The 11,982-nt window shown below is 45.5% G+C and overlaps 2 protein-coding genes and 1 long non-coding RNA gene across 4 annotated transcripts in view; 1 reads left to right on the plus strand and 2 right to left on the minus strand.

The window, feature by feature from the left end:
* Positions 1 to 1,643: 1,643 nt before the first annotated feature.
* LOC115540175 (uncharacterized) lies at positions 1,644 to 3,331 on the plus strand. Its single transcript, XR_003976128.1, has 3 exons — positions 1,644 to 2,199; positions 2,514 to 2,580; positions 2,694 to 3,331. It is a non-coding gene; the product is annotated as an uncharacterized LOC115540175 (long non-coding RNA).
* On the minus strand, positions 3,136 to 10,344 carry dennd1c (DENN domain containing 1C). Of its 2 annotated transcripts, XM_030351247.1 has the most exons (23): positions 10,185 to 10,344; positions 9,842 to 9,906; positions 9,599 to 9,642; positions 9,443 to 9,492; positions 9,073 to 9,192; positions 8,779 to 8,848; positions 8,603 to 8,683; positions 8,444 to 8,509; positions 8,049 to 8,102; positions 7,802 to 7,912; positions 7,475 to 7,575; positions 7,043 to 7,088; positions 6,853 to 6,954; positions 6,447 to 6,572; positions 6,156 to 6,257; positions 5,801 to 5,888; positions 5,584 to 5,624; positions 5,440 to 5,490; positions 5,308 to 5,352; positions 5,071 to 5,181; positions 4,834 to 4,916; positions 4,430 to 4,631; positions 3,136 to 4,345 (listed from the first exon to the last, which is right to left on the minus strand). In XM_030351247.1, the coding sequence occupies exons 1-23, from the start codon at positions 10,199 to 10,201 to the stop codon at positions 3,542 to 3,544; spliced, it is 2,580 nt and encodes an 859-aa protein (XP_030207107.1). In that variant the 5' UTR covers positions 10,202 to 10,344; the 3' UTR covers positions 3,136 to 3,541. The 2 variants fall into 2 exon arrangements, with proteins under 2 accessions (XP_030207107.1, XP_030207108.1); XM_030351248.1 differs by lacking the exon at positions 8,444 to 8,509 and having other exon boundaries at positions 10,185 to 10,343.
* Positions 10,345 to 10,793: 449 nt separating this feature from the next.
* The window catches only part of LOC115540174 (tubulin beta-4B chain), a 4,145-nt gene continuing 2,956 nt past the window's right edge, over positions 10,794 to 11,982 (minus strand). The window contains exon 5 of the mRNA XM_030351249.1: positions 10,794 to 11,982. This exon is cut by the window's right edge and continues 56 nt beyond it. Coding sequence (XP_030207109.1) covers positions 11,226 to 11,982 — 757 coding nt within the window. The 3' untranslated portion in view covers positions 10,794 to 11,225.

Raw genomic sequence — 11,982 nt, forward strand, 5'->3', positions numbered from 1 at the left:
ATCACTGCTCTCGGTCTACTCTCAGGCCCCGTTTACACGAAGCCGAAACGGGCGAAACCGTTACGGTTTCGATCTATCCGGTTTCGAAGTATCTCCGTAAAGACGAAGCCAAGCGAAACCGGGTAGATCTGTAGAAACGCTGTAGTACACATTCCAGGCCCATAAGGGGCGCCTCTTCTGGTACTGAAATCCAGAAGAAATTAAATAAGAAGAAGAGGCGAGCATGCGCATAAAGGCTGCCCTTATGCGCATGCTCGCATGTGATTTCTGAGACTCCGCGGGCTTAAGAGCCATTGGCTAGGAGGTCGAGGGGTGGGGCGATGACGTCATGGTTTGCGGTTTCAGTCGGTTTCAGGCGTACACACGAATCCAAAACGAAACCGGGTAGATTTGAAACCACCTCCGAGGGTGGTTTCAGAAGTTTGCAGTTTCGGTCAGCGGATTCGCCGGCTTCGTGTGTACGGAAGGCCGAACCGTACAAGACCTTTGCGGTTTCGCCATGAAATCGGCTTCGTGTGAACGGGGCCTCAGATTTTCGAAAGATGAAGACAAAGAGGGGGCGTGCCTCGAGAAATGCCGCAAGAAAGCTGGGAGATCTTCGACTTTCGACTCGGAAGTCTGGCGTTCGAGGATTCAGGAACACACCATTATTGTTTGATTAGGGGTAACTCCAAGACTTGCAGCACATTGTCGGACCGTCTGGTGAAAATGAGTCGTGGCTCAACAATGCCGATGCATTTAACACATTCAGCACCAGGATGGGGAAGAAGGTGTTCGACCGGTCCACAACTGTGTGAAACAATGAAACAAATCAATATCACAAAATATCACATCCATGATTATTTACTTTCAAAGACGCCTCTCTCTCTCTCTCTCTCTCTCTCTCTCTCTCTCTCTCTCTCTCTCTCTCTCTCTCTCTCTCTCTCTCTCTCTCTCTCTCTCTCTTATTTTTACACTTGCAAAATTGTAATTCAATGTAGGCCTAATCCAAGTAGTCAGAATACAATACTCAGATTAAGTGATGTAACGGAATACATTTTTGGGCATGTATTCTGTAGGCTATTCTGTAACTGGTTACATTTTAAAAGTAGCCTATCCTTTCTTTCCAACACTGCCAACGGACCTATAGCCTATGTAGACCAACAGACAAGGTCGGCCAGCAGTGATTTGCCCTTCCCATTAACAGGTGGCTGTTCTTACAGTTAACGTTTTCTTTGTTTGTATGGTAGGCCTAAAAAATAAGAGAAACCACCACGGTATTTGGTCGGTTACCGTAAACGCAAGCTATTGGGACGTGAGCAATTTGTTTGATTAGTTGAGAAGAGTGAATCTAGGGCATACAAACAAGACGGATTGATTCACATAAAAAGCATTTGGCTATATTGTGGCCATATCTCAAATGAACCGAATACGTTGTTTGCATAGCACAGCTCGGGAGAAACAAATTGCTTAATATTTAATATAAATATAACCTAATTCTATTCCCAAAAATGGTGCTGTTCCCATGGACCTATTCCCTGAGGGGGCGTGGCGCTTGTGGGAGCGGTGTTCATTGAGTAAAATCCTGGTCATGCGCATTGCTGATTGTTGCAAACCCTAGCACTGAAGGTGTTGGCTGTACCTTTGAATGAGAACAGGTAGGTTTAAAGAGAGCGCCGGAAATACATAAATACGCTCTAAAATCAGTTTTGCGACACGGCAAATCGTTTTAAGACACATTGCATAGACCAAGAGAGTTCCTCTTCTTTATTTACCAACTAAAATACTGTGTGTGTGTGTGTGTGTGTGTGTGTGTGTGTGTGTGTGTGTGTGTGTGTGTCCTACTCCTACTCGTTCAAAAAATATGACCACGCGATTCTAATTGAGTGTAGTAAAGTTTGTTTTTACTTTTTTATACCTGACAAAACATCGACCTACCTATGGTACTGCCTTGCTGCTTGAAGTGTAATCCCAAAACGCAGTCAATTTTTTGCAGCACAGGTCCGCCTATGGCATTCTGGAGCGTTCTAGGCTCACAGGTTTAACCGGATCGGTGGCATTCTCCACGGCAGGCCCATACATCCGTCTGTGTTACAAGTTTGGGTGTTCGAGTACAACATGAATCTATCCGAATTTCAGTCTACCTGAACTCTAAAATCCGAGTAAAGACCTGTGTGAGTTAAACCAGCGGAATCTAAGACCGATTTCTCAACCCATTCCGTGAGTGGAACTTATGTTAACTTATAGCCTATAATCGATAACGAGTGTGGGCAGTGAAATGGCGTCATCCTTCCACAACGAAAACAAACAAACATGATTAATTGTTGTTACATTCTGTGTAGCTTATATAGACGGGCAAATTATTTATTTTGCAACTCGGATCCAGCTATATTTAAGTTATCAAAATATATTTACCTTTTTTTAATTCAGCTCACTTATTAGGCTTTTATGTTTCATTATTTGAGATCAGAAAGAGTGTGTTAAAGTTATTTTTTGCTCGATTTCCAAACATGCTTATTGGTCTACTCTCGCAGGATTCATTCCGTGAACTGTTTCAGATGTAAAGATACTCAGGATTAATTTGGCTTCTTTCCACTGGAGGTGAGTCTTGTCCAAACGGACATTCATCATTCTAGTAGGATAAATATGTAACGCTTGACATTCATGTGTGACCATGTTGACCTGCTCGTTGACGGTTGTCTTGACGTCCACAGGGAGGATGTTCCCCCTAACCCCATCCTTGTGGTTGCCCACGGCTACTGCGGCGTCACTGCTTAGCCTATCACTAATAGTGGTTATGTGTGTGCTGAGGAAGAAACGGCGGCTGGAGGGAACATACAGGCCAAGCGCCGAGGAGAGGAAGCAAGTCGGCGCACCAGGATCAGAGAGGCCGGGCCTGCCCCTTCCTATTCCCAAAGAAGAGCGCCTGATATGACTCTCGTTGGGACAAATCCGGGGGGCTCCATGTAGGGTGTTGCTGAAGCGTTTCACTTTCCGCTACATTACTTTCTAATGTTGCCTCCTTCCGCGCTTGTGTCCCGTCTCCAACTGTTGACTAATAGATCTATGTTGCTCCGGGTTGAAGACACAATAGGCCGATCCAGATACTCTGTTCCTCTGTGCATTTTTCAAAAAGTCGCTTCAAAGTCATTTAAAGACCTTTAAGTATTTTCTTTTTTATTTGTACAATGGAAGTACCGTTATTTATGTAAAACATGGTGTGATCTTTATATTTATAAAAACATTTATGAAGAGAGATTCTAGAGAAAGAGGCACTGAAGTTTACCATGATGCACTTTGATGTTGAGCTCATAACAATGATTTAATACAAAATAAATATAAATCTATTTTGTTGGATGTACAATGTATTTTGTAACCATCTCGGGGAGAAAACAGTGTCCTATATGGTCTTCAAGTGTTGAGGATATGGAAGTGGTTCTTAAGTCATTTTTAGCATCGGTGAGCCAAGTCCCTGTTCCGAAGACATTCTGCATTGGGTCCAGTGAATTATGCAAAAGAAAGTATTTGTTTTATGTTCTTCAGCCAGTCTGTTCCCTGTCAATCATGCCTCAAATCTTTTCTTCAGCTCAGAGACTTTCACTGCTTTCAGCTCCCCCTCTGTGCATTCAATTAGATTGTCCTGCACACAGGGTGGGTTATTTGAGTTAAGCGATCTCCAAAGCTTGGTCTGGCTTTGTTTCTGCAACATGACACTTTGATCGGCTGGGGATTGTTGTTTTCCTGTCGCGAGGGAGGTTGTTCTGGTAGATTGAAAGTCTGGGCTCATCAGGTCATTCTTCTCCCCAACATAAATGCTGATCTCTTGGTTGGTCATGTCCTGATTCTGGTTCTCAACAAGTTCCGGGCTAACATCGGACTCTGTGCACAGTCCTAGTCTTGTTCTCTGTAAAGGTCCTATCTCTGTACCCTCATTGTTCAGATTGACTTCCTGAATCATTTCCTCTAATCCATCTGTCTGCGTTTCAACAGAGTCCCCTGTTTGCTTCCCTGCCCCTCTCTCTGGAACGTCTTCACCCTGACCCGTCTCTACGTCGGTGTTGTTCCCTGCATCTGTCTCTCTCTGTTTCTCCACAATTTCATTCCCTCTCTGCCCTTGAATATCTTCCTCTTCCTGTTTATTTGGATTAGCTCTAATTCTTCCTTGATCTTCCAGTGTACACATGAAGGGCTTCACCTCTTTGTCTGCCTTCCATTCAGGATTTGGGCAAAGCAATTCCAAATCCATTGGTGATACTGATTCCTCTTCTGCGGTCTGTAATGTCTCTTCGAGAGTCCAGCTGTGCAAGCTTTCACTGCCACTGATGGACAGAGAAAGACTTTCCTGGCTCGGCGTGGCAAGGCGGTCCTGAAATGCAAGAAGAAACAAATAAGCAGTGAGCTGATTAAAGCAAATAAAGTGCACTTTTGTGCCCTCACCCGACTGCTTTACCTTCATGATGAAGTCATGGCTGTCGGGTCCAAATAAATCCAGGCTGCGTGTTCCATACAGCAGGCCATGCTCACGAGTGCTCCGGGAGCTGAGAGTTTCAAAGATCTCCCCCAGGAGGTCCATCTCCTCTGGGTCACAGAGCAGTGAATCATCCTCTCCTATTTCATCTCTCTCAAGCTCAGGGCACGGCTCAGCGGCTAACCTAGCCAACGGCAGGAAACCACATCAATGCCGTGTTACTTTATGTCCAGTGTGAGGACCAGTTATAACGCTGCATCCGGGTGTGCATGCACGCATGCATGCACGCATGCATGCACACACACACACACACACACACACACACACACACACACACACACACACACACACACACACACACACACACACACACATAATGTGCTCACCCTTGCCAGTTGACTTGTGTGTCTGCTGCCTTTTCACTACTTCTGGGAGTCCTGTGCTTCTGTGCAGGCCGGCGGGGGCGGGGCTAAGGGAGGAAGTACCGTTACAAAGTAGTAGCAGGGTTCCAAACGTGGAACACGTGGGCCAATGATCTAGAACTATATCGATGTCTAATTTCCAAAGCAATATATTAAGGAATATTTTGGCTTGGTTTGGGACGCTTTGATTGCAGCTCTCACCGTTCCAAAGTGTTGTGTGATTGGCAAACGCCATTGCAGAAATTCAGACTTGTTGCGGCGCTGTGAGACAGATCCCCCTCTCTGTAGGGGGCATTCCGTACCTTGCTCCTCCTGCAATACGTGCACAAACACACACACACGCACACACACATATGCAAATGTGAAACCGTTGACAGGTTTAAACACCCCAAGTTGTATGTTAAGCTCTGCATAAAGTATGCATGACCGTGCACCCACCGTGTGAAGTATGTTCTTAAATCTGGGCTTGGTTAAGCCTTTGGCCTGCACAAGATACAAAGTGTTACCAGAACTCCTGCACAAATCCAATCCAGACAGATTGAAGCATGTCCCCCTGTACTCATCTCTTACCGTTATGTTGGCCTTGGACCTCATAGTGATGATGAGTGCACCTCCTCCTTTCTGACACATGAACAAACCAAACTGACTACGTCACAACCAACATCAAACTGTGGTTCCGTTTTCATAGCAACACACTGATAATGTGAGGCTTACCTTCAGACTACCAACAAACTCTTGATAGGATTTCTTTGTCCCTATGGACCCGCACAATAAGAATGATGTTAACATGTAATCCCTCCTTGTGAATTAATTCACTAAAATTAGTGTTGCGGAAACATTGATGGTCTGTGACATAGGAACTCAGACAGACAGGCAGACAGACGGACGGACGGACGGACGGACGGACGGACGGACAGACAGACAGACAGACCTGTTACTGTTTCACGGTGTATTTGTTCTTCAAAGAGGTCATCTGGTTCTTGACCTTCATTCAGTTGCTCCAGACGAGAATCGATAAACTGAAAAAAACATTCTGTTGAATTGTACTTATTTTCAGAACATTATTAATTTCGTATATACTCCGTTACAAATATTTTCTCCATGTGACATATCGTAGTATTCTACTATGTACATTTTATAAATCTACTAAATCAAATTAATCATATAAACATTAAAGGATATGCTTCGGCAAACTTCAACCTATGCAATACCAATGCGTACACAATGTATTAACAGTACCGTTCCAACAGGGGGCAGTGTGCAGAACGCCAAAGGGGTAGAAGTACCTGTTTGAAGAACTGTAAATGAACTGCACTCTGCAGGAACTGCTTCATGCTAGAGCAACTGTGGTCTAAAAACAGCTCCTCGCAAAACCACACTGTGCCTTCCTGTGATCAGAAACCAACAGAGGATGCGGTGCACTTTCAATACCTTCATATCTAGAGCTTAGTGTCCAGTACACAGCCTTTCAGTCATAAAAATTTATGCAAAGCAAAGTCACAATTCAGATCATGCACTGTTCAGTTGGACCTCACTCTTTGGTCCTTTTGTATGCATATAATGAGATATGGTTTGACCTGGTTTTGCTGCAGTGCGTTCTTGTAGCCCCCAAACAGCAGAGCCTGAGCTCTGAGGAAAGCTCTGGCTACACCACAGCCGGGAGAAGCTGCATAACGTTTCAAACACACTTTGAGCTCCGACATCTGGGGACAAACAGAACAATGAACTGTGGGCCATATTCAGCGAGTGGCCAACTTGGTTGCACATTCAGGTCCATCCCCCACCTATGGTTTAGAACTAAGATGGTCACTGGATGAATGAGGTCTGTTGTCTTACAAGGTCTGTTGACCACACACACACACACACACACACACACACACACACACACACACACACACACACACACACACATACACACACACACACACACACACACACACACACACACACACACACACACACACACACACACACACATCCTACCACGTCAGAAGGTATCTTCTTCAGGTCATCAAACGGGCTTTCCAAAGTGTTTGTATCTACATTGAGAATAACAACTTCCTCCAATCCACGACATCTCACTCTCTGTGATGAAGGCAATGGGTCACTGGGTATTAGCATGTTGGATGAGGAAATGATCTGATTTAAAGGTTTTTACATTGAGTGTCTTTACCTCCATGAGACTGGCGTGGACCCCTATCAGGTAGGGCATTGGTGCGCTGAAAGAAGCATGCCATGGAGAGATGAAGTGAACCCACTGCCTCAGTTAGTGACAGACAGACAGACAATCGAAAATAGACAGATATAGCCAAATAGAAATAGATGCATAGACATACAGACAGACAGCTTTACAGATATACAGGCCAACAGATATGAAGTCATCAAGACACACCGACGGACAGACAAATAGATACTTGGGAAGACTGACAGACTGAATGACATATAGGCATTAGGCAGGTCGAGCAATTGAAGAGCACACTCTCATGAGACCTGTGTCATTAGGGGGTGCTTCTGTGCAATGACAATGCGGCAACGGTCAACTCCATTGCAGAAGAGGCACATACTACATATGAAGTGGTGATACAAAGCGTGGAGGCGTGGTTACCAGCAGTAGTCCAGCAGGTGAGCGGGCAGGACGGGGATGAAGATGTGTTGCCAGTGCATCGGGTAGAGAATCCCCGTCAGGGCATGGACACAGGCCGCCAACTGCAAACAACAACAGAGCGAAGATGCTTTGAAGTGTGTGTGTGTGTGTGTGTGTGTGTGTGTGTGTGTGTGTGTGTGTGTGTGTGTGTGTGTGTGTGTGTCTGTGTGTGTGTGTGTGTGTGTGTGTGTGTGTCTGTGTGTGTGTGTGTGTGTGTGTGTGTGTGTGTGTGTGTGTGTGTGTGTGTGTGTGTGTGTGCACTTTTGTGTACATTTCAATGCATCTTACAGTGCTCAGTTTGCTTGCAAATATGAGGATCCGTCTCTCAAACAGAATGCTGGCGTAGAGCTGGAGCAGATTCCGCACATCCACTGCCACCATTAGCTCCGTCAGATTTCTCTGCACATGTAGGGCATTGAAAGGAAAACATGTTTTGTGAAATAAGGAAAAGAAAAAAAAACAAAGGAAGGAAAAGCTTCTTATCGTGCGCGGAGAAAGCGTGTGGTAGAGATGTGAGTAAAGTGTCCTGACGTACACTCTCAGGGATGGAAGGAAGGCCTCTGGGGTCTGGAGCGATGAAGTATGGTACCTGAAGCACAACAGTAGAACACCTTACATGCTTTCCTCTTCACACAAGATCGAGTCTAAACGAGATTCAACTCCTATTATTATCACTCCTTACTCGTCTTGCTCGAGTTCGCACAATTCCCCCATGCATTAGATGAGCCACAAAGCTTTTAGTGGGTTTAGTCTTTGAATCAGAGGTGCATATTAGTATTGGTTACATACAAATTCATGAGCAATTAAAAAATGTGACCCTTTGGAAGGATATTTTCTTTGGAAAGTGTTTTGTCTGGAGACATTAGTCGATTTGGGCTTGCCATAGCAGTGGCTTTTTGGTGTTAGTGGAGACGACCCATTGCCACTCACCCCCTTCTGCCTGCCTCTTTGTCCATCAAGGAGGGACCCCTCTGTACTAACCACTAGCTGCTCTCCCTCCAAAAAAGAGACAACTTCACCTTTTACAATGTGGACTTAATTAAAGTAGCATCTCGGGCACAATTTTATATTGGTTATTGATGTACGTACCATCTGCAGAGTGACAGATCCAGCAGTTAATGGTATGGACTGCTTGTACAGTGTTGCCAGCAGATCTTTCATCTCATTGGTCTAGTGGGAGACACATGGTTATTTTCGCTGACCTGCACTGCAACACCAAAGTTGAACATTTCTAAAAGGCTCAACAAACGTGGATTTGAACTTACCTGCCCTTTTGTAAGGTAATCAGCCAGATTATTTAGGAGTTTGTAAAACACCTCGAACCATGGAAGATAACTATGAATAAAAAGATAAAACGTTTTGGCCTCAGTGCTATTAGTGTAAACATATGTGTACTGTATGTTGTATGTTTTTTATCTAAGACTTTGCAGGGATGGTACACATTAATACACATTGTAGTTCACACTTCAATGTCAATGTGTCAATATGGGTCAAGGGGCTAATTCCCAGTCCCTGTGCAAAATGCCAAATATTTAGTGACTGCATCGGCGAATGACTACCTGAGAATGCAGAGGCAGGTCTTGCAAGAGCTGTTGAGGCGGCAGAAGCCAAACCGTTGGCAACCCTCCAGGTCAGTCAGGACAACAGTGAAGTGCTGAACAGCCACGCCGTCCTGAGCACTAAGAATGGGTGGAGGGAGGACGGACAGACGGACGGACGGACGAACCCGACGGATAGAGGAGATAAATGAAAGATTGACTGACGGAATTGTCTGGAATTGATTGATGGATGGATGTGTGATGGAGCCGATTGATGGACAGACGTGTGAAGGACCATATAAAACAGGAAGACGGACGCAGTAGGAAAAAAAACAGGAACATAGAAAGACAAAAGATTCAAATGTTTTTTGGAAAGTAGATTTATACCCACCGCTTTATGTCATAGGGGAAGCAGAATCGGGGCAAAGTCTGAGATGAATCCTAAAGTGTGTGTGTGTGGAAGAGACAGAGGAATAAACAAGCTGCTTAAATCTTAAAAACCCTATGCATCTCACCCCCCCCCCCCAAGCAGCAATACCCATAGTACCTCATCGTCAAAGTTCTCCGGAAACTGAAATAGCACATGTGGATCTGTCGAGATGAATACAAAGCAATAGCCTGCTATTATTCTGTATCGCTTCAAAAGGGGAAAAAAGGCAACTCGGAACATTGTTTTTTTTTGTAATATGTGGCATTTCTGTTTAGAGTACCAGTGGAGGATACCAGTGGTGGAATTTATAACTCCCGCCTTTAAAAGTAACAAACGGCTCAGTATAGCTATTATGTATACCTTTATCTCTTGCAATTGGGCAAGCTGCTTCAAAGAACCAGTGGAAGGTTCGCTCTGGGTTTTGTCTGAAAAGGAAATGTATATATATCACTTTGGTTAACAGGCTGGCCATCTGGCGAAGCCTGGTTTCCTTCATATTTGTCATTATATTAAATATATATTTATATACATCAGAGCATGTTGGAGTACATAACAACTCAATCATTGTTTCGGTGTGTGAGACTCTTCCTGTTTGCCAACAAAGGAGGAAGTGACATTAGAACAGCACCAACAACTGAAATAAAGAGTGTGGCTTAGACAGATCAGAAAAATAGTCAAAATGGAAAGCAAAAGTGCATCTTACTTAAGCCTGGAACCCATGATGTGTAGCTAAGTCTGTGTCTATATCGTGACCCAGGCAGTGGAGATCTTCAGCTGGTGCGATGCATTGGAAGCATACGTCTAGCAGACGGTTATGTAGGTAGAACCAGGCACAATCAGAATCTGTCTGCAAATCAGCACTGAGCACCAGTGACTTCCTGATCTGTGCACATGTGTGTGGTCGATGACGTCCCCATTCCTTTCTCAAACTTTGTAAAAAATGACTCTTTAAATTTAAAAAAATTTTGCTTAGGACTCTATGCAGCAGTGAATTGATAACAATTTAATATCAAACACACATGCCAAGAAACACAATTGTGATTCTATGTATTTCAATGAATATACTGCATTGCCAGTTCTGCGTCCACTATAGTGAGTTAAAGTTGCAGAGACTTAAAAAGTATTATCTAATTATTAATGGGTTATTATTGACTAGTATTCTAGTTTAGTATATTATCAAGGGGGTAGGTACTGCCCCCTTGTGGCTGTGAGGGCTATTACTTAATTTTGTTTCCTCTATTGTATTGACAGCAAATGGGCAGTTTACCTTTTTAATAATAAACGTACAAAAAAGAAAAAACAACACGAGGGGTCTTAACTCCACAACTTTATTTGAACCAATGGCAATCGTCTTATCGCCAACTTAGTAAGAAGTAATATCGGGACCAAAGAAGTATCTGAATTAAGTATGTTGTAATGAATGGGATGACAAAAAATAATCTAGTGCCTATCAACCACAAGCACCACTTCTGGTGTGTTAAATCTACCTCTAAACGACTCGACAGAGATCGGGAAAAGTGAATGTAGTGTTGCGAGCCCTTCTCTTGACTAGCAGGCCAGTGAAGAGCAGTGGTGCGTACAGAGAGAGGAGAAAGGGAACAGGTCAAGGAGGAGGAAGAGAGGCTGATGGGGGTCAGGAGGAAGAGCCGAACAGATCGGCAGAGGGATGGATAAGATGGACGGCTAGAGGGAAACGGGACTTAGAGTACAGACGAGCAGAGACATTGGGCAGAGAACGTCCACATTAGGCCGCTTCCTCCTCTCCCTCCTCCTCAAACTCCCCCTCCTCTGCGGTGGCGTCCTGGTACTGCTGGTACTCGGACACCAGGTCGTTCATGTTGCTCTCCGCCTCGGTGAACTCCATCTCATCCATGCCCTCGCCGGTGTACCAGTGGAGGAAGGCCTTGCGGCGGAACATGGCGGTGAACTGCTCGGAGATGCGCTTGAACAGCTCCTGGATGGCGGTGCTGTTGCCGATGAAGGTGGCGGACATCTTCAGGCCGCGCGGCGGGATGTCGCACACGGCCGTCTTCACGTTGTTGGGGATCCATTCCACGAAGTAGCTGCTGTTCTTGTTCTGCACGTTGAGCATCTGCTCGTCCACCTCCTTCATGGACATGCGGCCGCGGAACACGGCGGCCACCGTCAGGTAGCGCCCGTGGCGCGGGTCGCACGCCGCCATCATGTTCTTGGCGTCGAACATCTGCTGCGTGAGCTCGGGCACGGACAGGGCGCGGTACTGCTGGCTCCCCCTGCTGGTGAGCGGGGCGAAGCCCGGCATGAAGAAGTGGAGGCGGGGGAAGGGCACCATGTTGACGGCCAGCTTGCGGAGGTCGGCGTTGAGCTGGCCGGGGAAGCGGAGGCAGGTGGTGACGCCGCTCATGGTGGCCGACACCAGGTGGTTGAGGTCGCCGTAGGTGGGCGTGGTCAGCTTGAGCGTGCGGAAGCAGATGTCGTACAGAGCTTCGTTGTCGATGCAGTAGGTCTCGTCTGTGTTCTCC

The sequence above is a fragment of the Gadus morhua genome, chromosome 3 (genome assembly GCF_902167405.1).
Source record: "Gadus morhua chromosome 3, gadMor3.0, whole genome shotgun sequence".
Taxonomy (NCBI): Eukaryota; Metazoa; Chordata; class Actinopteri; order Gadiformes; family Gadidae; genus Gadus; species Gadus morhua.

Excerpts from the sequence above, each read along its gene's own strand:
- dennd1c (XM_030351247.1), bottom strand. Across the intron at positions 5,353-5,439 it reads GGTCCAAGGCCAACATAACG|GCCAAAGGCTTAACCAAGCC; the intron begins GTAAGAGATGAG and ends TATCTTGTGCAG. Across the intron at positions 4,632-4,833 it reads ACACAAGTCAACTGGCAAGG|GTTAGCCGCTGAGCCGTGCC; the intron begins GTGAGCACATTA and ends GCCGTTGGCTAG.